The sequence below is a fragment of the Bos grunniens genome, chromosome 14 (assembly GCF_055505025.1).
Source record: "Bos grunniens cultivar Pamir isolate PY7600 chromosome 14, Bosgru_T2T1.0, whole genome shotgun sequence".
NCBI lineage: Eukaryota > Metazoa > Chordata > Mammalia > Artiodactyla > Bovidae > Bos > Bos grunniens.
The window spans coordinates 12,514,062-12,538,792 of NC_141178.1; the positions used below are offsets into that span (position 1 = coordinate 12,514,062).

The 24,731-nt window shown below is 40.2% G+C and overlaps 1 protein-coding gene across 6 annotated transcripts in view; it reads right to left on the reverse strand.

Moving 5' to 3' along the window:
- VIRMA (vir like m6A methyltransferase associated) overlaps positions 1-23,875 on the reverse strand; it is a 63,408-nt gene extending 39,533 nt beyond the window's left edge. For 2 of the 6 annotated variants that reach the window (XM_086335926.1, XM_086335924.1), the window contains exons 1-6: positions 23,809-23,875; positions 23,149-23,378; positions 10,274-10,389; positions 6,478-6,564; positions 5,270-5,318; positions 3,620-3,788 (exon numbers count right to left, since the gene is read on the reverse strand). Coding sequence is in view for 2 of the 6 variants with exons in the window: in XM_086335921.1 (XP_086192047.1) it covers positions 3,620-3,788; positions 5,270-5,318; positions 6,478-6,564; positions 10,274-10,389; positions 23,809-23,871 (484 nt within the window). In the remaining 4 variants the exon portion in view is untranslated. The remainder of the gene's footprint in view (positions 1-3,619; positions 3,789-5,269; positions 5,319-6,477; positions 6,565-10,273; positions 10,390-23,148; positions 23,379-23,808) is intronic. The other 4 variants (XM_086335921.1, XM_086335920.1, XM_086335927.1 and 1 more) reach the window with 2 other exon arrangements.
- Positions 23,876-24,731: the final 856 nt, after the last annotated feature.

The window sequence follows — 24,731 nt, forward strand, 5'->3', positions numbered from 1 at the left end:
TTCTTCTCAAAGCTTTCTAAAACTCATTTGCAAGGCCAGCATGACTCTAATACCAAAACTATACAAGGATGTCTCAAGGAAACAGAGTTGTGTCGGTGTGCTCAGTCGCTCAGTTGTGTCTGACTCTGTGCGACCTCATGAACTGTGGCCCACCACGCTTCTCTGTCCATGTCATTTTCCAGGCAAGAAATACTGGAGCAGGTTACCAGTTCCTTCTCCAGGGGATCTTCCCGACCTAATGATCAAACCCGTGTCTCCTGCTTCCCAAGCAGATTCTTTATCACTGAGAAGCCCAAAAAAGAAAGTTACATTCTCCAATTAAAAATAAATAAGTTAAAAATAAAAGAGAAAGGTACAGGTCAATATCCCTGATGAACATACATGCAAATATCCTTAATAAACTATCAGCAAGCAGAATTCTACAATACACTAAAAGGATAATACACCATGATCCTGTGGGATTTACTCCAGGGACGCAAAGGAGGTTTAGCATCTGCACATTAGTCAATGTGTTAACAAAATGAAGGATAAAGTCATACGATCATCTCAACAGACGCAGTAAAATAATTTGACAAAACTGAAATCAATTTAAGATAAACACTCCCAACAAAGCAGGTACCGAGGGACTGTACCACACCATGTGTGTGCTCTTGGTAGTTCAGTCGCGTCCAACTCTCTCTGTGACCTGCTTTTTAGAAGTTCACTTTATACCACTTTACATTTACAAAAACTTCATGTTAGCACCTGTTTTCACTAACCAAATAAACTTTGCAGTGAGCTGTTATAGAGGGAACATAACCCAAAAAAAGTCAGAGTGGCACCACCAAGCTCCTTCCCCAGCAACTACACTTAGCATCTCAGCATTAAGCCACCACAGCTTTGAATTATGTCTGTGAGCATCTGTGCTCTATCTCAATTGACTTTGTACATCCAGTAGCAAGATGTATCCTAAGGTAATTGTTTCTTCACTTTATATCATTCTGGCTTACAAATGGTTTCACAGGAACACACTTTCAGAGAGCAGGGAAAACGTGTATAATATATAGAAAACCCTACAGATTCCATTGGATTTCCCAGGTGGCTCCATGGTAAAGAATTCACCTGCCAATGTAGGAGACACAGGTTCGATCCCTGGGTCGGGAAGATTCCCTAGAGAAGGAAATGGCAACCTACTCTAGTATTCTTGCCTGGAGAATCCCATGGACAGAGGAGTCTGGCAGGCACAGTCCATGGAGTCACAAGAGTCGGATATGACTGAAGGAAGACTCCATCAAAAACCTATTAGAACAAACAAAAGGTACATGGAACGATGCTCAACATCATTAATTAACATGGAAACACAAATCAAAACCACAATGAGATATCACTTCACACCTGTCAGAATTTGTTGCTTTTTTAGTCTCTAAGTTGTGTCCGACCCTTTGCTACGCCATGTACTATAGCCCACCAGACTCTTCTGTCCATGGGATTTCCTAGGCACAGATATTGGAGTGGGTTGCCATTTTCTTCACCAGGGGATCTTCCCAATCCAGGGATCAAACCCACATCTCCTGCTTGGCAGGTGGATTCTTTTACCACTAAGCCACAGGGAGTGGCTATTACCAAAAGACTAGAAATAACAACTGTTGGTGAAAATGTGGAGAAAAGGAAATCTTCATGTACTGTTGGTGAGAAGGTAAACTGGTGCCGCTAATAAGAGGAAAACAGTATGAAGGTTCCTCAAAAAATTAAAAGCAGAACCAACATAATGATCCAGCAATTCTATTTCTGAGTATTTACCCTAGAAAATAAAAACATTAATTTGAAAAGTTATATGCACTCCCATGTCCACTGCAGCATTACGTACAGTAGCCAAGAAACAAGGTAAACATCTATCAACAGATGACAGACTAAAGACAATGTGGAAGGTGTGTATGTGTTATTCCATACACATATTAATACAACGGAATACTATTCAGCCACCAAAAAAAGAAAGAAATCTTCCCATCTGCAACAACATGGACCTCAAGGGCATTATGCTCTGTGAAATAAATCAGAGAAAGCCAAATACCATATGATCTCTCCTAAATGTGCAATCTAAAAAAAGTAAGTTTAAAAAGAACACCAATAACAAGCTCATAGATACAAAGAGACTGGCTGGTGGTTTCCAGAGGGTGGGGGGTAGGGGTGAGTGAAATGGATAAACTGTTTTTGTTTTATATAAATAAAATTTACAAAAAAGACCAAAGATACAAATACAAGTAAAATATACTTCTCTGCCCACAAAAAGCTCACAGTCTAGAAAAAAAGACAAATGAGCACAGAAGAATAAAGGATACAAAGAAAAGTGAAATTATTAACTGTGCTTAGCAGATAAGATACAAGAAAAAAGATTAAACTACAGTGTGTTGGCCATCAGAGACAAAGACCTCACACAACAGTATCATATAAGGGTTAAGAGAAACAATGGTCATTTTATTTGTGCTCATAAAATGCTAACTGTAAAGCAAACTATTTTTCCCTATGACCTCAACTGTAATTTCAAAATTTATTCCCAAATTTCCTTAGTTCCACTAGTTCAATCTCTTTATTACAATGAGTAATACCAAATGAGGAAAACAGACCCTGGAAAACATAAGCCTAACTGCCTGCTTTCTATAAGGGAAGTCCCTGAAGTTTATCAGAAGGCTTATGCTTTGTTTTGTTTCAGGGGGGTGGGTGGGTTTGTGGGGGTGTTTTCTGGGAGCCACGCTTCATTGTATGTGGGATCTTACCTCCCCAATCAGAAACTGAACCCTCGCCACCTACACTGAAAGTGCAGAGTCTTAATCAGTGGACTGCCAGGGAAGTCCCTAGAGCTGTTATTTTCCCAAAAGGGGAAAATCTCCTTTAGCTAAGATTTAGACATATAAAGAAATCTGATAAAAGAAATGCCATTAACACATACCAAACTTACTGCCTCTTTTTTTTTTAATATACACTAAACGTTCATTTCGTGTACTTCTGAAGGCCAAGGAGTCTGACACCTGACACCAGCATGCTCGGGTTCCATGAGAGCGCTCTTCCTGGCGCGCAGACAGCTGCCTTCTCACTGTGTCCTAGCAAGCCACAAAGAGGAAGCTCTGGCCCCTCTTTCTCTCTTTTTTATAATACTATTTATTTGGCTTCACCAGGCCTTAATTGTGACATGTGGGATCTTTAGTTGCAGCATGAGAACTCTTAGTTGCGGCTTGTGGGATCTAATTCCCTGACCAGGCATCCAACCCAGGTTCCCTGCACTGGGCACACAGAGTCTCAGCCACTGGACCACCAAGGAAGTCCCATTCTCTAATTCTTTGACAGACAATTTTCATAGTAAATCACAAATAACCATGTATTCTGTTATCATTTATATATTTAAAAAAAAAAAAAGAACAAAAAACCTCATATCAACTAAAAAAGCATTTTTGGAAAGTACAGGAAGAAAATAAAATGCAACCACTTCAACAGAAAAAGAAACTCTTCTAAGAAACAATGGAAGACTGACACATAACTTGTCAAGCCTTAAACAAGGTTCAAAAGACACAAGAGTTCTTTGAGTTACCTTTCCCACTGTAATGAAAGTAAGTTTCACTGATAAAACCAAATTTAAAATTCTCACCATGCTTTGGATTCCTTTTCACACTTGGCTGTGGCTGGGGAGGCGGTGGAGGAGGAGGTGGAGGTGGAGGGGAATCTCTGTCGTGACTTATGACTCTGTCCACTGATCCGTATATTGCCAGCGTCAGACAGTTGTACCAGCCTCTCAGCACCAAACCATCAGTATTCACCTGATTTGGTGGGACGGGGATAGGGGAAGAGACATCTTTCAAATTAATGTTTTAATATGTCAGAAGTAAACTGGTATTAAATTACTCTGTGGGTTCAACTAATATCTAAAAGCATGCTGAAAAGGTAAAGATCAATATTGGTGGAAATTCACCCAGAGGCACAACTTTTACATGGCCCTCTAGAGTTATCATATCTAAAACCGTCTCAAGACTATATCTCCTCAGTCCTATACTTTAGGTCAATTCTATTCAAAAAGCATAACCAGATTCCTAACCAAGAGAAGAGAAATAAAAAGGAAATTAGAAGGGAGTTACTGCCGATTAATAAATTAAACCCAAATAGTTACAGGGGTCATGAAGATACACAAAAGTACAAATTGTGTCCAGTCTCAAGAATTATAAAGCCCATGAAATTATATGGCATTCTTTTTATTAATAAATGCCCAACTCATACATGCAAATCAGGTATATTCTATGTACCCACCCCGTACTTAAAAAGTAAGGGTAACCAGAGGCATTAAACAAATTATTTTTGCAAAGACACTTTATCCTAAAAAGATCAAAGACTTTATCAAGGCCATTAACTCTCAATACTTCCTTATAAAATAATTTTACATTTTTCAGAGCTTATCTACCAACAACAGAAATATTAACAACAAATAAGAAACTGAGACTGTCAGCAGGAAAACCCCGAAACCAAAGTCCCTGACTTCTGAGTTCTTCTCCCACTCTATAATGTTGGGTAAAGATGAAATAATAAGTGGTAATGGGATCTCTTCTAGAGAAAGAAATTATTATTTTCCTTGCTCATCTTAGCAAACTCCAGCAAAGTGACCAGAAGTAAGGCTCAAAGATTATACCCATGGACTGACAGACTCTGAACAGAAAAATCACTAGAAAGAAGATAAAGAGATAGAGAACACGATTTTTAGTCTAAACAACGTGCAGAATATTAAGTACTCCTTCACCAAAACAAAGAGCAGGCTGAATAGTCCCATACTAGATCATCATTATAGTTAGAATTTGGCTCTTTCATGAGTCAGATCTTTTAGATGCTTTTAGAATGGCAATTGGTATCAAGAAAAAAGACACATTTCTGATATGCAAGGAAGAAGTATGAAATACGAATTTTTAAAAAGACACCTTAATTAAGATATAATGGTGTTTAATAATTTACCACCATCTTCAAAATTCGCCCACCTAAATGAAAAGAAGGAAAAGCAGATGCTGGCTTTTTCCTGACCCAAGTATGAAATTAGAATGAAGAGCTACATAGGTATATAATAGCATTACAATGTTTTTGCTCCGTTTGAAAACAGTTTCTGGAATACAAAGGAATCAGACAAGAAATGATGAAATTCTGCAGAACTCGAACTAAATAAGCTAACATTCTGCATCACTGGGTTTATCTGGATCAAAACCTCTGAATGGAGGTGAGAACAATAGTAGTAACAAGCTGAAAACTGACTTCCACGAATTACCTTTGAGTTGGGTCTAAAGATGATGGAAGTATTCTCATCATATTCCAGGCTGTTAAAAGAGAAGGAACAAATACACAGGTTCAAACACTGAACATCACAGTTTATGAAGATTCAAATATTTCAATCAAACACTAGATTTTTATTTTAATAAACTACAAAGTTTGAGTTTAATTTACTCCCCACAAAATGATATCAAGTATAAAACAAATCCCCCCGATTCTAGTTCAATTGCTTTCAGGTGAGTGTAGATGTCAAGGTTTGTTTAAAAGCACCCCATGCAATTCTACCACATAGCCAGATCAGAGATCCACAGCCCTATAGTCTTCAAAAAAAAAATGCATACTGGGATTAAAACTTTTTTAAAAAGCACCTATTTTATCAGGTAGGTACCAACTTTAAAAAAAATCCTATATATTAAAAATTAGCTGCATCAGATTACCTAGGCTCCCTTCATTTAAAAAAAAAAGGTTAAATTATCAATGTAATTTAATAATAAATAAATGGAGAATCAATAAAAGAATAAGCAAAGTCTAAAAAATTTACTGACAGGGATAGGAAAATCTCCATTTTTAAGCTGCCTTTAAAATTTTTTATTTTATAAATGAGTAAAACCATTTTATGGTTAATTAATTTGCAGATACCAAAACAACCAGTGTTAATAATACCAAGTCAGTATGCATTAAATTATTCAAAGTAGGGGTAGCTATTAACAAAATTCTCATTTTACAAACATGTGGCTATGGAATTTTAAATTATGAAGCAGTGTGACGTAAAAACCACAGATAAAATCTCAATGCATTTATAGAGGTTTTTTTTTAAGAATCAAAAAGTAATATTTTCCAAATTAGAAGGTTATTACCAAATCATATGATATGTAGAAGAAATGCATACACCAATAAAAATCAAACAAAAGATGGTTAATGTTTCACGCCATTTAAAGTTTTATTTTATAAATAAACACAACTTGTTCTTAGGAGCATGACATTTCCTTAATATTGTCAACTGTTAAAATTAAACCAAATTCTTGGATCTACTATCATATATAGCCTTTTCTTCTACCAAAAGAATAAAAAGGTTTTGCTTACTAACTTAGGAGTGTCTGGAGAGATTACCTAGTAAGTACATACCTTCCCAACCTATCGAAAGAATAAAAAGGTTTCGCTTACTAACTTATGAATGTCTGGAGAGATTACCCAGTAAGTACATACCTGCCCAGCCTATCGAAAACCGGGGCACTTGGCTTGCTGACATTGTTAAAGAACAAGTCTAACTGAAATGTATGCGGTGAGGTCTCCCTGTGAATGAAACAAAGGTGAAACATCAGCCTTTACAATATCCAGTTCCTAAATTAAAAGAAAAAACAAAGTCAAATGTAAGAGCAAGTCTAGAATTAAGATAAAATATTCCCAATATTTAAATAAAACACAGAGTTAACTGCAATATTTCCTGTAATTTTATTCACAATCCAATTCTCAAGTAGTCAACTATTCACTTTGAATATTACTGAAAAGTTTTTAGCCATCAAGTATCTTTTGCCTGCTGCTTGGACCATTTTAAAACACACAGACATTTAAATTTTTTTATGCATTTTAATGGAAAATGCTAATTAATTATATAGTTTTTTTATTCTTTATATCATTATTTTATTAGCAAAAAAGAATCAGGAGTTAACGTTAAGTTGTAAATAATAATTACCATTTAATTTCAGCTTAACCCATATTCATACAGGACTATAATAATTTGAGCATCAGAGCCCTAAACTGTGACTTAAAGCCTAAACTGTAATTTGTATAGCATTAAATTACATAAATCTTTTTTTATAGACTTATCTAGTAAAGTTTAAAGCCTATTTAATTTGCATTAGAATGAAATCTTATTATATACCCTTGGCTGAAATTCCTTTGCCTCAACTAAAATCAGTTTTTAGACAATGCATGCTTTGTTTATTCACAAAAAATCTAAATGGTAAAAAGTGTAATGCCCAAAGTACTATGGAAGAGATTCCCTTATGTATTTCTGGTAGAAATACAAACAGGTACAACCATTCTAAAACACAATATGGCAATACAACTCAGGAGACTGAGAAAATGTTCACACCTTTTAATCTAAAAATACTTTTCATTACAAAGTGTTTCTATGGAAACACTGATTTACAGTTTTTTTTTTTTTTTCAAGAGGAGATTCATTATACTAAAAATCTGAAAACTAAAAACCATCTAACACTCCCCACTTTAGGAACTAGCCAAATAAATGACAGTACACTGATCTGTTAAGATTATGCAGTCATTAGAAATCATATTTTCAAATAAATTTAAATGCTGTGAAGTACTCCTGACATAACGTTAAATGAAATAAAGGAATACACAGAACAGTGAGCGCCTGGGTCAGAGCAGCATCATACACTTTATCTCACCCTAATTCAACTGTACGTGCTCAACAACTCCAGTCTCTCCCCTCCTACCTTTCGGCTTATAACCAGACCCTGGCCTCCAAAAGGAGAGGAAAATGGGTTGAAATACAAATTATTTCCTCTGGAGGCAACAAAGACTCACGTCCTGGTAGCTGAAAAGTGCTTTAATGAATCCACATAGTCTGACTTCACAAGATTTTCACCTTAAAAACTGTTGACTCTAAAACCTAATCTCACATAAGATATACCTATCCTCCCCCCCAAAAATATACATATACACACAAATGTTTCACATCACCTGGGAAGCCCCCTCAAATGCTCACATATAAATTTAAAGACATAGGACATCAAAATGCTAAGCTTCTCTCAGAATAGAGGGATTGTAAGGATTTTAATTTTACCTTACACAGTTCTGAGTTTTGTAATGAGAGTATGATCATAAAGTGTGCTGCACAAATATATAACCTCTAACATTAACTTTCAACCTTGAGATTCCAGGCTTCCCAGTATCTTATTGGGTCGGCCAAAAAGTTATTCCGGGTTTTTCCATAAAATGTAGTGGAAAAACATGAATGAACGTTTTGGCCAAACCAATACATTTGTATTAATGAATTAGTACTTCATCTTATGGTTTATAACATATTGTGTATAACACTGTTTCTGGTAACAGTTTCATGTTTGGAATTATTAAAACTTGAATAGTCATTTATCCCCAGATAAGAAAAAGGAGAGAGAGAAGAGGGGAAATGTAACACTCTTACCCACTGCAGCTAATGACAAGAGATCCATTTTGCCTGCTATTACAGCCAGCCTCCAAAATAGACCCCAAAGACTCCCCCTTCCTGATATTCACCCCGCTGTATAGTTCCCTCTCACACTGTACCAGCAGAATATGTAGTCAAAAGAATATAGTACAAGCAGTTATATTGAAGTATGTGACATATGCTATTTCTGATATTAAGTTACAAAACACAGTGCCTGTGGCTTCCTTCTTGGGCATGCTCTCTCACTCTCATTCTTGGATCACTCACCCTGGAAGAACCCATGCTGTGACACAGCGACCCACAGAAAGGATCTCCTGGCAAAGAACTGAAGATCTCCCGCCAACAGTCATGTGAGTGAGCTTCTAAAATTCCCCAGCCTCAGTCAAATCTTCTGAGATTGCAACCCGAGGCCTATAACTTGGTTATAACCTCATGAGGGAACCTGAGCCAATCAAGAAGCACCCAAGTTCCTGACCCTCAGAAATAGTGGGGGATTAAGTTGCTAAATTTGCTGAGGTTTGTTACACAGCAGCAGGTAACAATAGAGCCTTCTTGCCCCAAAGCAGTGCAATTAGAGAAGTCTGCTGGATACTCTATCATTACTCCAAAGGCAAAGTAGAAAGAAACACAGGAAAACAGGAGTTTTTATTCCCTTGCACGTGGCAAAAAAATTAACTATAATGATCTGTCATATAAACATTGATCATTCTTATTGCTTTGTTTTTATGTTTTACCTTTGAATGACCTGAAGAATTTTATATCCACTCTACAAGTAACAAACTACTTTTCACAACTATGAAGAAATGAGCTCTTAACTTTGCGTCTGTACTGTACCAGCCACTACTACGTAGCTGGCTTAACTCTCGCGTGTAATAGAAACTGAGCTATCAGAGCATGGACATGTCACAATGTGGCACTGATACCTAGGCCATAAGCCAAGAACCCACTGATACATTTATTATACATATTCATGCTTCCATAACTAAAATTTAGCTTTTATCTCCAATTCATGTAATTAAAATCAGAAGAAGATGATGATTATTAACATCATAACAAAGATCAAATTCATCTGTTTTATGTCAGTTGTTAAAGTTATCAACAACAACACATTAGGGAGTTCCCTGGCAGTCCAGTGGTAAGAAACTTTTACTGCCATGACTTGGGTTCAATCTCTGGTCAAGGAACTAAGATCCTGCAAGCCTCACAGCACAATCAAAAAAAAGAATAACTAAAAAAAACAACTCCACATTAGGAACAATGTCTTACATTTGGTTTATTTCCCACAGACCTTAAAAAGGAGAAATGATGCTCAAGTAACTACTTGCTCAGTACAACTAATGGCTAATGTGAAGCTACATATTTACAAAAAGACACATGTATCAGGCTAAAATGATCACCAATAAGGCATGAAAACTAACACTATAATATAAAAAATGTAACATAATAAAAGATATATTTCTCAATATTACAGATGCATTTATTTTCAAGGAAAACAGCACATTAAGAATACTCTGTCTACTATACTGTGCCACCCTACAATAGTTTGGAAAATATAAACCTATTTCTACCAATTAAAAAAAAAAAGAAATGAAGAAAGAAAAACTTAATCTAGTACTTAAGTCAAATAATTACTCTTTTCAAGTTTATAGTAATATATGGATTATATAGAAAACTTAAAAGTCAATTATAATGCAACATAACTAAAACTGAAAAAAGTTTTATTTTTGTTTTTTTTTACTTACAAAATATTACCTTAAATTTTTGCATTTGGAAGTATGTTTCTAGGTCATCTTTAGTCAAAAACACTTTTAAAAAAGAAAACTGACTCACCCATATGCTCTATTGTCAGGCAAGTTGCTATGGGCTCTTACTCCCGGGGGTATGACTCGAACTTCATTTATATAAACCACACATGGAAAACGAACCACATCTATATGAGAACTTTGCTTTAAGAAAAGAGAAGAATATACTGTAAGCAAAACACTTTGTCTAGTCAAAATTTATTCACCTTCAATTTGTTTCATTTAGAATGTCACAATTTTTAAATAAACACTATCATTAAAACAGTGCTATTATATTATAAATGGTGTAAAAACCATTTTTAAAAATAGCCGATGAGGGACCTTCCTAGCGGTCCAGTGGTTAAGAATCTGCCTGCCAGTGCAGGGCACATGGTTTGATCCCTGGTCCCGGATAATGATTCCACACACTACAGAGCAACTAAGCCCATGTGCCACATCTACCAAGCCCACGCTCTAGAGCCCGCCAGCCACAACTACTGAAGCCACATGCTCTAGAGCCCGTGCTCTGCGACGAGAGAAGCCATCACAATGAGAAGCCCAGGCACTGCAACTAGGGAACAGCCCTCACTGGCCACGAAGACCCAGCACAGCCAAAAATTTAAAAAAAAAAACAGCTGATGATAAAATGTACCTAGTTAAATCCCTCCCCTTGTATAACAACATTTTCTGCATCTGCTTCCCTGCTGTCTTGCCTGGGCCAATACAGACTAATAATCCCTACTGCAAGGGTCCCCAAGCAGGCAGGGTGTGAGCAGCAGGAAAGCAAACGAAGCGTCACCTGCTGTGCCAGCAGCTCCCCCTCACTCACGCTGCCCCGAGCTCGCCTCCTGCCAGCTCACTGGTGGTATTCGATGTTCATAGAAACGTGGATCCGACACACGTGAGGGACCACGGCAGCACGCTCCTTATGAGAATCGTCCCCAGACCAGCACCTCCCACCTGCAGTCATGCTGTCTCCCACAAAACCAGCCCCTGTGCCAAAAGGCTGGGGACTGCTGCTTTAGTGGACCTCTGGAGCCAGAGGCCTTTCAGAATCCTGACTTTTAGGATTTTTAGAAACTAATGATGCAAATACTGCATATTACTTAACACCCCAGTAGTTTCTGCCACAGTAACTTGTAACCAAAACATTAATACTTCTGCAGCAAATGTATAAACGTTCACACTAAGTAAAGATTATACCAAGCATAAACTCAGTTCAAAGCACAGCATATGGCCTGAGGAGTTCAGGGCAGATTTTTCCTGCCGTTTTTTGAATTTCTGAATTATAGATGACAGATTGTGAATCTCTTAAATTAGCTTAGTTTACCAAACTTATATACTAACTAATATCAAGAGATCAAGGGAAGTCATTCAGATTAGATAAGGTAAACCCTCTCAAATTTAAAAAAGAGAAAAAAAATCCACGAACTTAAGAATTTATCGGGACTTCCCTGGTGGTCCAGTGGCTAAGATTCTGAGCTCCCAATGCGTGGGGCCTGGGTTCACTCCCTGGCTAGGGAACTAGACCCTACATGCTACAACCAAAGAACCAAAGAACCTGCAGGGCGCAACGAAGATCAAAGCTCCCTCGGGCCACAACTAAGACCTGGTACAGCCAAATAAAGCAATAAACAGAGTTTATCATAATAACATAAATGGATACCATGAATTTAGTGTACATTCATTTCTATGTATCACTTGATACAAGATCAGACAAATTAGCTCTTGTGATTAATAATTTTAGAAGAAATTTTTCACATTGTTTTTGGACTATTATTTTATATCAGGTTTTCCTAGCAGTTCAGCTACAACCCCATGCTCTAGCCAGCCGCCAACCACGGAAGCCCACACGCCCTTGAGCCCGTGCTCTGCAACAAGCAGCCAACCATCACTGCCTGGTGACTGAAGTTTTTAACAAAAGTGGTTTATATAATTTGTATCTAGAAGGACTGAGTCCTGAGTGCTCTTGAAGATGCAAAAAATACTGTGTCTCTCAACAGACCAGAAGACTGGTCAAATGAGTCTTTCCTAAACTGAGACAGAGGATGACTTTCTAATTTTGCACTTTAAACTCAGAGATTAAGTATAACCAAACATGTAGATCTAGAAATCTTCATATAGCTATTCAAATGTACTTTATACTCGCAAAGATTTACAAGAAACAAGATGAACATGAACTGAGGCTGACTGCTAGCTGTTTTCCAATACAACTCTCTTAGAGTTAGGCACAAGTGAACTGAGTCTCCTAGACGCTGGGAAGCCAGTGTGACCATGGGATTGCTAGATCCCGTCAATGGGATGTAAGTGGAAACGATGTTGGCAACTCTGGGTCGTGTCCTTGAAGAGAAAGTCCTGACTTCAGAACCTCCTGCCACCTCTTCCTCTATACTCTGCTGCTTTTCTAGAACACACGGTACAGTGAGCTGTCTTGAAAAATGCAGGAGATACCCTAAGAATGAAAGAGAAAGAGAACAGAAAAGCCTGTCCCTGACAATGCAGACCTGTCACGTTAGCCCTAGAATACTCACAGTCAGATTGAGAGAGAGAGTCTTATTTTATCTAACCCATCGTTATCCTGACTTGATGGCAGCAGCTGAAATTGTATCCTAACTATTACAAATATACTGTAGGTATTCAATAAATACTACAGTAGACTTTTATAAAAGAAATAAGCATTCTGCCTCAAACTTTGGTGCTATGTTTCCTTCCTGTAACTCCTTTATTTAAAAAATCTACTGTATAGAAGCTCCTTTGCTTATACAGTTAAAAATTATCATTAATATTTACAATGGAAACTTAGAACAAAACTTTATTTATTCTATCTTCCTCCACCCTGCCCCTCTGTTATTTAATGAAGGGTATTAGTAGTAGTCAGAGTATAGTCACTGTGGACCTAAAAAATGAACTTACGGTTTTACAGCCTTTCAAAATCTATTTTGTTGGTAAGTAGAAGAGTTTCTATATTAGTTGCTATCACTTTTATTCAATATTTATTTCTAAACATTTATTAAATGTTTATAATGTTTCAAGGTATGCTGCTGCTGCTGCTAAGTCACTTCAGTTGTGTCCGACTCTGTGCAACCCCATAGACAGGAGCCCACCAGGGAGAGCCCACCACAGGAGAATCCCGTCCCTGGGATCTCCAGGCAAGAACACTGGAGTGGGTTGCCGTTGCCTTCTCCAATGCGTGAAAGTGAAGTCGCTCAGTCATGTCCGACTCCTAGCGACCCCATGGACCACAGCCCACTAGGCTCCTCCGTCCATGGGATTTTCCAGGCAAGAGTACTGGAGTGGGGCGCCATTGCCTTCTCCGTCAAAGTATGCTGCTGCTGCTGCTGCTAAGTCGCGTCAGTCATATCTGACTCTGTGCAACCCCACAGACGGCAGCCCAACAGGCTCCTCTGTCCCTGGGATTCTCCAGGCAAGAATACTGGAGTGGGTTGCCATTTCCTTCTCCATTGCATGAAAGTGAAAAGTGTCGCTCAGTCATGTCCAACTCTTAGCGACCCCATGGACTGTAGCTTACCAGGCTCCTCTGTCCATGGGATTTTTCAGGCAAGAGTACTGGAGTGGGGTGCCATATGCTAGGTCCTGAGAATATAAAGACAAGACCTACCATAAAGGTACAATCTATTGTGGTAGACAAACAAATGAATTACTATGATATAGACTCATACAGAAAACTTCAAATTGGAAGGAGTACTTACCTAAATGAGATTGTAGGCAAACATATGTGAGGGGAAAAGAAGAATGTCAGGGAAGGCTTCCCAAAAGAAGTACCACCTAATCTAAGTAAATCTTTAAGGAAAACAAGAATCAGTGGAAGAGAGGGAGAAAGCTTTATAGGCAAAATGAGAAGTATGCAAAAAAGGAATGCAAATAAGAACTGGGAAGCTTCAAGAAGTTATAGGCATAGTTCACAAAGGCTGGAGGGCAAAATGTGGGAGAAAAGTAGGGCAGAGTAGCTTGTTGTTGTTCAATCACTAAGTTGTGTCCAACTCTGCCTGTCCAACCAGGCTTCCGAGTCCTTCCCTGTCTCCTGAAGTTTGCTCAACTTCATGTCCATTGAGTCTGTGATACCATCCAACCATCTCATCCTCTGTCATCCCCTTCTTCTCCTGCCTTCCATCTTTCTCAGCACTGGGGTCTTTTCCAGTGAGTCAGCTCTTGACATCACGTGGCCAAAGTATTGCAGCTTCAACTTCAGCATTAGTCCTTCCAGTGAATATTCAGGGTTGATTTCCTTTAGGATCGACTGGTTTGATCTTGCTGTACAAGGAGACTCTCAAGAGTCTTCTCTAGCACCACAATTTTCAACCCTTACCCTACTTTACATATTATGGTCCAACTCTCACATCCGTACATGACTACTGGAAAAACCATAGCTTTGACTAGATGGAGTTCTGTCAGCAAAGTGATATCTCTGCTATTTAATATGCTAAGTTTGTCATGGCTTCTCTTCCAAGGAGCAAGTGTCTTCTAATTTTGTGGCTGCAGTCACCATCTTCAGTGATTCTGGAGCCCAAAAAAAGAATATGTCAGTTTCCAGTTTTTCCCCCTCTATTTGCCATGAAGTGATGAGACCGGATGCCATGATCTTAGTTTTTCGAATCTGGGGTTTTAAGCCAGTTTTTTCACTCTCCTCTTTCATCTCCATCAAGTGGCCCTTTAGCTCCTCTTCACTTTCTGCCATTAGAGTGGTATCATCTATATATCTGAAGTTGTTGATCTTTCTCCTGGCAATCTTGATACCAGCCTGGGATTCACCCAGCCCACCATTTAGAATGATGTATAAGTTAAATAATCTTCCCTGGTGGCTCAGATGGTAAATAATCTGCCTGCAATGCAGGAGACTCGGTCTGATCTCTGAGTTGGGAAGATCCCCTGGAGAAGGAAATGGCAACTCACTCCAGTATTCTTGCCTGGGAAATCAAATGGACAGAGAAGCCTGGCGGACTACAGTCCATGAGGTCACATGGAAGTTGTGTCCATGAGGTCACAGAGAGTCAGACACAACTGAGTAACCAGCAATTTCACTTTTATAAATTAAATAAGCAGGGTGACACAACACACAGCTTTGATGTACTCTTTTCCCAATTCTGAACCAGTCTGTTGTTCCATGTCCAATTCTAACTGTTGCTTCTTGACCTGCAGACAGGTATCTCAGGAGACAGGTAAGGTGGTCTGGTATTCCCAACTCTTTCAGAATTTTCCATAGTTTGTTGTGATCCACACAGTCAAAGGCTTCAGCATAGTCAATGAAGCAGATTTTTTTTTTCTTTTTGAATCCCCTTGCTTTTTCTATGATCCAATGGATGTTGGTGGCATGGTCTCTGGTTCCTCCGCCTTTTCTAAATCCAGCATGTACATCTGGAAGTTCTCAGTTCATGTACTACTGAAGATGAGCTTGAAGGATTTTGAGCATTACCTTGCTAGCATGTGAAATGAGCATAACTGACAACAGTCTGAACATTCTTTAGCATTGTCTTTCTTTGGGACTGGAATGAAAACTGACCTTTTCCAGTCCTATGTCCACTGCTGAGTTTTCCAAATCTGCTGGCATACAGAGTGCAGCACTTTAATAGCATCATCTTTTAGGATTTGAAATAGCTCAGCTGGAATTCCATCACCTTCACTAGCTTTGCTTATAGTGATTCTTCCAAAGGCCCACTTGACTTCACATTCCAGGATGTCTGGCTCTAGGTGAGTGACATCATTGTGGTTATCTGGGTCATTAAGATCTTTTCTGTATAGTTGTTCTGTGTATTCTTGCCACCTCTTCTTAATCTCTTCTGCCTCTGTTAGGTCCTTTCCATTTCAATCCTTTATTGTGCCCATCTTTGCATAAAATGTTCCCTTGGTAGCTCCAATTTTCTTGAAAAGATCTCTAGTTTTTCCCATTCTATTGTTTTCCTCTATTTCTTTGCATTGTTCACTTAAGGCTTTCCTATCTCTCCTTGCTGTTCTCTGGAACTCTGCATTCAGTTGGCTATATCTTTCCCTTTCTCCTTTACCTCACATTTTTCTAAAATTTTCATCCACTGCTGGGAAGTCAACTCCAAAAATCTGTACCTCCATTAAGACTTCTCTCCTGAGCCCCAGACCACTACATCCAACTGCCAGCTGGACATTTCCATTTGAATGAACCTCTGGCACCAAAAGCTCAACAAGTCCAAAACTAAACTGTCCTATATCAGTGACTGATTCTTTCTCATTCTCTCGCACCTAAATTATTTCTTCATTTAAACATCACGTTCTATTGATTAAACCTCTAAACAGTTCTCAAATCTATGTGTTAGGTTGGTGCAAAAGTAACTGCAGTTTTTGCACTGTTGAAATTTGCTGCTTGATTCTGGAATACATTCTTAATAATGTGGGTATGTTATCATTTTAATGTGTATTTCTGGCTTTTTATCTTCGCTAATGACTTATTACTTGCTGTTTATTTTGTATTTATTTTAGACTATGGAAAAGATGTTAGACAAAACACAAATTCAAGCAATTTTCTTACAAGTTCAAAATGGGTCGTAAGGCAGTGGGGACAAATTGTAACATCAACAACGCACATGGCCCAGGAACTGCTAATGAACGTACAGTGCAGTGATGTTTCAACAAGTTGTGCGAAGGAGACAAGAGCCTTGAAGATGAGGAGAACAGTGGCTGGCCATTGGAAGCTGACAACGACAACTGAGAGTCATCATCAAAGCTGATCCTCTTACAACTACACGAGAAGCTGCTAAAGAACTCAACATCAATCATTCTACAGCTGTTCAGCATTTCAAGCAAATTGGAAAGGTGAAAAAGCTCTTTAAGTGGGTGCCTCATGAGCTGACCAAAAATCAAAAAAATCGTCATTTTGAAGTGCCATCTTCTCTCACTGTATGCAACAACAAGGAACGATTTCTTGATCAAATTGTGATGTGCAATGAAAAGTGGATTGTATACGATAACCAGTGACGGCCAGCTCGGTGGTTGGACTGAGATGCTCCAAAGCACTTCCCAAAGCCACCTCGGCACCAAAAACAGGTCAAGGTCACTGTCTGGTGGTCTGCTGCCTGTCTGATTCACTACAGCTTTCTGAATCCTGATGAAACCATTACATCTGAGAAGTATGCTCAGCAAATCAATGAGAGGCACTGAAAAACTGCCAATGCCTGCAAGCAGCATTGGTCAACAGAAAGGGCCCAATTCTTCTCCACAACAACACCTGACCGTACTTGCACCACCAACACCAAAAGTTGAATAAACTTTTGCCTCATCTGCCATATTCACCTGACCTCTCACCAACCAACTACCAAGCATCTCAACAATTTTCTGCAAGGAAAAAGCTTCCACGACCAGTAGGACCCAGAAAATGCTTTCCAAGAGTTCACAGAATCGCAAAGCATGGATTTTTTTATGCTACAGGAATAAACGAAACTTAATTCTCATTGGCAAAAAAGTGTTGATTTTAATGGTTCCTATCTTGATTAATAAAGACTTGTTTGGGCCTAGTTATTAATAATAACTTAAAATTCACGGTCCAAAACCAGAATTATATTTGCACCAACCTAGTATTTCCCTTCTTTTCAGTGGTCACTTCTCTAGTTCTAGACACTAGGCCAAATTCCTTGGTCTTACAGACAAGTATTATCACTCCAAACGTACAGCCTCAAAATGCCCTGGTATTCCTCATCTTTATGTCCTCATCCATGCCACTGTCTCTGCTTGGAACTCTCCCACACTCCTCTCCCAACTCCATTCAGATGTCAACTTTCTCTTAAAAGCCAAGTCAGATCAAGTCTAGATGACTGCTTATCAAACTAAGTTCAAATTGCTTTTTTTTTTGAAGAAATATTATATATTTATTCATTCAATAAGCACTGTATAGCAGATCACACTTTTTAAAATTTATTTTTAATTTGAGAATAACTGTTTTACAATGTTGTGTTGGTTTCTGCCATACAACGATGTGAATCAACTATAAGTATACACATATCCCCTCCCTCTTGAACCACATGACCCCATCCCACCCCTCTAGGTTGTCACAGAGCACCAGGCTGAGGTCCCTGTGTTACAAAGCAACTTCCCAATAGCTGCTGCTGCTGCTAAGTCACTTCAGTCGTGTCCGACTCTGTGCTACCCCATGGACTGCAGCCTACCAGGCTTCTCTGTCCATGGGATTCTCCAGGCAAGAACACTGGAGTGGGTTGCCATTTCCTTCTCCAAGGCATGAAAGTGGAAAGTGAAAGTGAAGTTGCTCAGTCGTGTCCGACTCTTAGCGACCCCATGGACTGCAGCCTACAAGGCTCCTCCGTCCATGGGATTTTCCAGGCAACAGTACTGGAGTGGGGTGCCATTGCCTTCTCCCAATAGCCAGTGAGAAGCTATTTCACATATGATAATGTATATGTTTCAATGCTACTCTCTCAATTCGTCTTCCCCCACTGTGTCCACGTCTGTTCTCTATGTCTGCATCTCTATTCCTACCCTACAAATAAGTTCATCAGTAGCATTTTTCTAGATGCCATACATATGCGTTAAAATATGATACTTGTTTTTCTCTTTCTGGCCTACAATGTTGTCCAGAGCCTCTGTTTAACAGGCTCTAGGTTCATCCACCTCAGTTCAACTGACTCAAATTCGTTCCTTTTAATGGCTGAATAATATTCCATTGTATATATGTACCACAACTTCTTTGTCCATTCATCTTCAACGGACATCTAGGTTGCTTCCACATCCTGGCTATTGTAAATAGTGCTGCAATGAACTAGTTGCTTCTTTTAATTCTAACTGAACTAATTGCTTCTTTTAACTTTCCTGTTACAGTGGTATTTCAAAAAGACAAGAATCAAGTCTTCAGTTCAGTTCAGTCGCTCAGTCCTGTCCGACTCTTCGCAACCCCATGAATCGCAGCATGCCAGGCCTCCCTGTCCATCACCAACTCCCGGAGTTCACTCAGACTCATGTCCATCAAGTCAGTGATGCCATCCAGCCATCTCATCCTCTGTCATCCCCTTCTCCTCCTGCCCCCAATCCCCCCCAGCATCAGAGTCTTTTCCAATGAGTCAACTCTTCGCATGAGGTGGCCAAAGTACTGGAGTTTCAGCTTTAGCATCATTCCTTCCAAAGAAATCCCAAGACTGATCTCCTTTAGAATGGACTGGTGGAATCTCCTTGCAGTCCAAGGAGCTCTCAAGAGTCTTCTCCAACACCACAGGTCAAAAGCATCAATTCTTTGGCGCTCAGCCTTCTTCACAGTCCAACTCTTACATCCACACACGACCACAGGAAAAACCATAGCCTTCAGTAGATGGACCTTTGTTGGCAAAGTAATGCCTCTGCTTTTGAATATGCTATCTAGGTTGGTCATAACTTTCCTTCCAAGGAGTAAGTATCTTTTAATTTCATGGCTGCAATCACCATCTTCACAGTGCTTAGCATAATCATTTAATGAAAGAAAGACTTTTAACAGGTGCTTAATAAGAGTTGACTGAATTGTGTTTTTAAAGCTAAAAATATTACAGTGAAGTAGGAGGTGCTTAAAATATCCAGAAGAGTACATATACCTAGGAGGTGGGAAATCACAGAAGGTTTATGATTAGAGAGGTAACAGGAAACTGAAGAACAGACTAGTTAGATTCCACAACTCAGCCACATTTATCTAAGGAAGAAGTACTTCTGTGCTGAAGTCTTTCTGTGACTAACAAGGCCCACCAATTCTCTAGTCCCACCAGTTCTCTATAACTAGAATTCTCATTTTTGGCTACTCTTTGATGAGTTGCAATCCTGGCAATTCTTTTTTTTTTTAATATTTATTTACTTATTTATTTTGGCTGTGTTGAGTCTTGGCTGCAGCTCTCGGGATCTCTCACAGCAGTGCATAGCCTCTCCAGTTGTGGCATGAGGGCTCCAGAGCACGAGGGCTCAGTAGTCTCAGCACACAGGCTTAGTTGCACCGAGTAATGTGGGGTCTTAGTTACTGGACTAGTGATCAAATGCTCATCCCCTGCATTGCAAGGTGGATTCTTAACCACTGGACCATCAGGGAAGTTCCCATCCTGTCCATTCTATAACCAAAATTGATCATGTACCTATTCCTTCCTTCTTAGTCCCAGTGGGACATAGCATTGCACAGCTTTAGAGTCAGGAAATGCGCGTTGGCATGTCTTAATTCAGCTATGCCACATTAGGAAAGTCACCTAACTTTCCTAAGTCTCATGCTCAGTTTCCTTATCTATCAAATGGGGACATTATCTTTCAAAAGGACGGGTGGACTAGAGATAATGTATTTAAAAGGACTGTATTTAAATTTTAAATATATTTAAATTTGTATTACCAAAGGACTACGTCTTGCACAAAATAAACATTCAATAAATGCTAACAATGATTACTGCCTGTCTATTAACTCAAGTTTTCATTATGTCTCACCTTTTCTTCTTGATTTGCCACCTCTGATTATTCTGAACCATTTTAGGCATGACTGATGTACCAATGTACTGATTGATGTACTTGCTGTTGCTTAGTCATGAAGCTGTGTCCAACTCTTTTGTGATCTCATGGACTGTAGCCCCCCAGGCTCCTCTGTCCATGGGATTTTACCAGCAAGAATACTGGAGTGGTCTGCAATTTCCTTCTCCAGGGGATCTTTCTGATTGAAATCCAAGTCTCCTGAACTGCAGGCGGATTCTTTACCACTGAGCCACCTGGGAAGCCCACTAATGTACAAATCTACCTTAATTTTACTAATCACATCATTTTCCTGCTCAAAAACTAATTATTTCTTACAAAATAAATCCCATGCCCCTTTGCTGACCATTTAAGGAACTCCATGATCTGGCTTCAAACTGTCCATCAGGGGCCACTACAAACTGCCTCTTCAGCATACCCTTCCAAAGGAATGACTACTCCAGAATACCCTTCTTTCCTATCTACAACTGTGCAACATATCCTCTCCAACTTATCCACCAAAGATCAAGTTCAAATGCCACGTGCCTTGATGAAGTCTTCCCTGATACTCTCAAATGGCAAATGATCTGTCCCTCCTCTGAAATCACACAGCCTTTATTTGTACCATCAAAGGGATCTAAATAAATATTGGCTGGAGTCCTAATATATCAGACACTAATGGGTATTTTGGAAATAAAGGAAAGAAATCTCAAGGCATTTCCACTCTGTCTCTTCAGGTGCTCATCAGTATTTAACTTGAGTCATAATTTTGTGGATCTCATCTCCAATGCTAGTTATAAACTCCTTGAGGACAAACATCCCAATATTCCACACCCCCCCCCAAAACCCCTACTCCTCCTTCAAGACTCAGTTCAAATGTGATCTCTATTAAGTCTTCCTCAATCATTACCAAAAGGTATTTATTACCTTTTGGTAGTCCTATCCTCTCCATGGTCCACAATGCTTGCTTAAGAATGAATGAAAACTAGATTTCTAAATATATCTTAAGTGAATGGATGCTAACTTTCCTAAACTAGAATACTACTAAACTAACTCTTCATACTCTTTTCTTTCGTTTTTAACTGTCCTTTATTTCTATATTCATGACAGGTTTGTTCTTATCCAACTACTGCCTCTACTCTGAGTTTTCTAAAGCATAGCTGGAACTATATTCAGAGACGTATGGTCTCTGAACAAAGAGAGCTATTTGACCCACAAGAAATGAAAGACCACTAATCAACTCACTGTTAGTATGATATGCTAAGAGGCTTTCCAGGTGGCACTAGTAGTAAAGAGCCCATCTGCCAGCGCAGGAGACATAAAAGACACAGTTTCCACTCCTGGGTCAGGAAGATCCCCTGGAGGAGGACATGGCAACCCACTCTGGTATTCTCGCCTGGAGAGTCTCATGGACAAGAAGCCTGACAGGCTACAGTCTATAGGGTCACAAAGAGTCCGATAGGACTGAAGCAACTTAGCACACGCACAGCACATGATATAATACCGTTTCCAAATATTTTCTTTTTTAGATCTATAAACCATTCATTAAAATAAGACCAAGGTTGTTAAAGTTTTTATTTTATCAAGTTCCAAAGTACATCTGCTACCCACTACCATCTCTATCTGAAGAAAGAAAAGTTTTCCCTCAAGGTACAAACGACTGTGCATGTGGGCATGCTAAGTCGCTTCAGTAGAGTCCGACTCTTTGTAACCCTGTGGACTGTAGCCAGCCAGGCTCCTCTGTCCATGGGATTCTGCAGGCAAGAATACTGCTGGAATGGGTTGCCATGCCCTCCTCCTGGGGGGTCTTCCCGACGCAGGAATCGAACACGCGACTCACGCGTTCTGCATTGGCAGGCGGGTTCTTTATCACTAGGCCACTTGGGAAGTCCACGACGACTCTATGTATAGAATAAATAAGCTACAAGGATAAGGGCTTCCCAGGTGGCCGCAGTGGAAAAGAATCCGACTGCCAACACAGGAGACGCAGCCGTTGCCGGTTTGATCCCTGAGTCGGAAAGATCCCCTGGAGGAGGAAATGGCAATCCACTCCAGTATTCTTGCCGGTAAAATTCCAAGGACAGAGGAGCCTGGCGGTCTATATAGTCCATGGGGTCGCAGAGTAAGACAGTGAAGCGCACTCAACGATATACTGTACAGCACTGGGAATACAGCCAATACTTTATAATCTCTCTAAATGCAATGTAATCTATAAAAATTGTAAAGCACTATGTTGTACTTTTGAAACTAATAATGTAAATCAACTATACCTCAATTAAAAAAAAAAGTTCTCTAAATTACGTCTACACTGAAAGAGAAATGTGAGCTCTGGGGTTTCTTTTAAGTTTCTCTACGGACTTCATTACCGTTCGTTGTCGGCCGGTTTTCGGGAACCTCTTGTTAACTGGTTATTCAATTTACATATGTCAGAGCCAGTCATACATTCAAGGGCACTCAAGTTAATACAGAACGATTACAACAGCCCACTCTCACCCCTCAAGACGACAACACAATTGTCCTCTACAGTCTGACTACAAATCTCTCCTCTTCACAAGTATTCTCCATGCAAGAGACGTTCTGTGTGAGTACTTCTTGTCCTTACGTGCGAAATCTTTCCAAGAGGTAAGTACTTATTAAAGTTTCAGAGCAAACTGGAGAACGCTGCAGTCTTCAACCGAATGAGTGTCACACCTGGGTGGCATGACTCCCGTTAGAAAAGGGACCTAGGAGCAGGAATTTGGAAACCAGAAAACCAACGTGACCCGCTGAGTTACCGACACGACTGTCAAACACAAGCTGTCCGAGACCCCTTTCGAAACACCACTTGCAGTAAACCCGACACTCAGGATCCTTTTCAAGCGGACCCGGGGGGACTGGTGGGACCGTGGGGGGAAGCAAAGCCAAGTAGAGCAGCCAACTCAACCAAAGACGACGCGGGGCCTTAAGTAACTCAGGGAAATGAGGAGGGGATGGGGGAGTTCCCGCCACCCTCCGCAGACGCGGCGCCCACACCCAGGCTGAGAGGACAGTGTGTGATGAATTAAAGCGGCAATCGGCACAAGGAAAAGTCGAGGCACGCCTAACGATTTTTTTCTTTTTTGTAAGGGTCCCCAAGTCGAAAAACAGGGTCGGAAACACGTCGCGAAGACGTACCTCGGCGCTCGGGTGCTTGAAAGTGTCTAAAAATAGCAGCTCCATCGCCGAGTCCACCGCCATGTTTGCCGCGGGCGGAGGAAGGGGGAGGACTTCCGGGGCAGCCCTCCAAGCTCTGCGACAGCAGCTGAGGAGAGGGAGAGACGACGGTACTTCCTGTGACCAGAGCGCTGGCGTCGGAAGCCTGGACCTATCGCTACGCGTCGCGCTGCCGGAAATCGCCTGCCCAGCCATCTCCAGGGCGGCGGCGAACGCTCTCCGAGCGCCGAGAGATGAAGCGGGGAGGGGTGGGCGGGGAGAGTACTACGGAGTCACCAGTGGTCCAAACCGCGTCGTCCTACCGCGTTTCAGAGCCACGACGGCCTCGGGGTGGCCGAGTGCCGAGCGGGCTTAGCAGAGGCGGAGGAAAGTTAGGGAGTCCTGCCAAGTCAGGATACCCGGCCCCGGTGAACCCGCCAGCAAGTAACTTCCAGGGCTGGCAGGAACAAGGTGCAGTCAGCGCGGGTGAAAACTAAGACATTTTTCTTTTTTAAGATGAAACTACCTCAAAACGAAGAGGTTTTTTGTTTTTGTTTTCTCATGTGGAAAAATGTCCGTTAGTCAATCATAATACCTAATCCACTGGCTTATTGTGGAATTTTTTAAAAAATAAATTTCAAAAAATTGTAAAACGTGAAATGCCATGAGCGGTTACCATGTAGAGTGAAAAGGAAGCCTCCCTGGCTCCCTGTTGATGAACACTGCAGCAACTGGAACTGTTTAGTAGTCTACAGTGGCGCCAGTGCTGGATAGAGCAATTAGGAATTACTTAGTAAAATCACTCGTGCCCACCCCGCTTCTAGTTTCCCAGGTGGCTCAGTGGTAAAGAATCCACCTGTCAACGGAGGAAACGCCGGAGACTCCGTTTAGACCCCTAGGTCAGG